Source organism: Epinephelus moara, unplaced genomic scaffold (genome assembly GCF_006386435.1).
Source record: "Epinephelus moara isolate mb unplaced genomic scaffold, YSFRI_EMoa_1.0 scaffold674, whole genome shotgun sequence".
Taxonomy (NCBI): Eukaryota; Metazoa; Chordata; class Actinopteri; order Perciformes; family Serranidae; genus Epinephelus; species Epinephelus moara.
The window spans coordinates 1-2,569 of record NW_026082624.1 but is presented as its reverse complement, the minus strand read 5'-3'; the positions used below and the strand labels follow the sequence as shown (position 1 = coordinate 2,569).

Below are 2,569 nucleotides of genomic sequence, written 5' to 3'. Positions count from 1 at the left end.
TACCATGTGTTTGATCATGTTACCGTGTGTTTGACCATGTTACTGTGTGTTTGATCATGTTATTGTGTGTTTGATCATGTTATTGTGTGTTTGATCATGTTATTGTGTGTTTGATCATGTTACTATGTGTTTGATCCTGTTATTGTGTGTTTGATCATGTTACTGTGTGTTTGATCATGTTATTGTGTGTTTGATCATGTTACCGTGTGATCATGTTATTGTGTGTTTGATCGTGTTACTACGTGTTGGATCGTGTTTAATATCAGAGTGAACTGGTGAAAATGTTTTGAGGTCAACTGATCAGTTCTCATTTGACGGCAGACAGGAAGTGATGGTTCCTGTAGGTTTGGTATTGATCCCTTCAGTCATACAGAGACTCCGTCAGCGTGCTCATCTGTCTGCAGCAGCGTTAATCCCTCAGCGGCTGTTTCTAAAGTCTCATCAGGATGTTTTGATCCGCAGATCGCTGACTTTCAGACGTGTTGCCAGAGGACTGAGCTGAAACCACTCTGTGGATAACACCATATTTTCATAAATGATTCGTTTAATCCTTTTGACTCCTGACCTCCACCTACATTTAGCTCCACAGGGACCTGCTGCAGAGTCCTGACTGCAGCTCACGGCTGAGGTAACGAGTCCGAGTGTTCATCAGCCGACAGATGGGAAACAACGTCACAATAACATCAACATCAGTGGCGGCTGCTGGTCTTTCAAACAGGGGAAGCTCACTTTAAGTTTACATCATAAAATTTGTCATGTTGTAGCGAGGCAGTAACCTATAAAAGGAACATTTAATTGAAGCCGTTTTTCAACCACACTCATGCCATAGAACCACAGCAACACAAACCTGAAAGATTTTCAGATGGGTTTAAACACCTGAACTGTACAAACGGTGCAAATTAGCTTAATGGCTTATGGAAATAAGGAACTCCGGACGGCACTCTGTCAGAAGACTCCACTCGCAAATATCCGCATAGAACTGAGCTCGAAATGCGAAGTGCTGTCACTCACAAAGGGGTTCAGCCTCTTAGACAATTCCTCCAATCATCATGCAGACACCGAGCGTCCTCTCCCGCCTACCACTCCATTAGGTCCCAGGGAAGCTGAGCCTCCCTGGAAGTGACGATTTTGTCGCATTTATCCAATGACCATCTCGCTTTGCTGCATGAAAAAAACCTGCTCAGCGCTGTCTCATAGGAATGCTTGGAGGCTCCGCGTCCACCGCGCTGACACGAGAACATATGACAGGGAGGGAGCGTTTGAAAACTGGTGATAAACAGCTGACGTTTGAACATCATGGTTGTGATGTTAAACCCATCCTAGTGCATGTTTAATGCAATGTAAATTCTTATTTTAATGTAAATTCAATAGTGCATATTTGCCCATTTCTTCTATGAAATTTTAGGGGAAGTTCAGCCTGTGTGTGTGTGTGTGTGTGTGTGTGTGTGTGTGTGTTTCTGTGTGTCTGTGTGTCTGTGCGTTTGTCCAGTGATACTTTAAGGTGTTCCACATGTTCCTGAGCAGAACACAGCAGACGTCTGATGGGGGAGGAGACTCATTATGTCACTTCCTGTTGTCTGACTGCGTTCATGTCAGTGTATTTATGACTGATTAGACAGGATGCAGCCTGATGAAGCTGAACGCAGCTGCGACGCTGATGTTGGGAGAATTCTGGATTTTAGGGGTGGGGCTATGTGACGTTCTTCGCTACAATCAGTGTAGGACATAGATGGCGGTGAGCTCACTTCCTGTTTAAAGGAATAGACAGGGCGAACACCCAAGAAGCTTGGCTATGTTCTGCTGTGGATTAAGGGCAAAATAAAACAAAAACACTATCAGTCTGAGTGAGAGTATTTTTAGCTCTTTGCCTTCCTGTCAGACAACCCCGCCCACATTTTGTCAGTCATTTGATTCAGGTAGGGTTAGGATAGAGGAGCTGTGACATTACGGTCTGTATGTTGTCCAGCAGTGGTGGTGAGTTTTATGAACGCACTGTGTGGTGTTGGCTTTGTGTTTGTGTTCAGGTGATGTTATACCTGCAGAGGACGCCCGTCCCCTCCAGCAGATAACACTGTCCCCCGTTGAAGCAGTAGTTGGGCAGCATCTCGCAGGGCGAGCGACAGCTTCCATTCACCATCTGGTAGCCAACACGGCATCCACCCATACCGTCCGAGCCGTCTACCGGAGAGGCCGCCGGAGGAGCTGCCACGGGGACATCTGGTACCGGGGCTCCTGCACCAGGGATGAAGGAGCTGGACCCTGGGACCCGCGGCCTGGAGCGAGCCGGAGACCCAGCAGACAGCCGGAGGTCTTCATCGCTCTCGTAGGCGTCGGTCGCGGTGCTGTAGGTGTACTCATCAGCAGTTGGGGACACGCCATCCTCATAGGGTGTGAGGTAGTCGTAGTTATCTGGCATCGCCCAGGAGGTCGAGTCACCGCCCTGCAGCTCATGGGCCAGTGATGAAGGAGATGGCGGGGCCAAGTCGAGACCACGCCTACGAGAGGAAGGGTCATAGAAGTCCACATGGAGGACGTCAGGGTTAGAGGGGTTGGTGTGGGTTGAGGGCTG

The 2,569-nt window shown here is 48.2% G+C and overlaps 1 protein-coding gene across 1 annotated transcript; it reads right to left on the bottom strand.

Moving 5' to 3' along the window:
• Positions 1–2,005: 2,005 nt before the first annotated feature.
• On the bottom strand, positions 2,006–2,563 carry LOC126387529 (chondroitin sulfate proteoglycan 5-like; the record flags this gene model as incomplete). The annotated part of the gene is made up of 1 exon (XM_050040038.1): positions 2,006–2,563. A coding segment is annotated over one exon (543 nt), but the record flags the coding sequence as incomplete, so codon positions are not given.
• Positions 2,564–2,569: the final 6 nt, after the last annotated feature.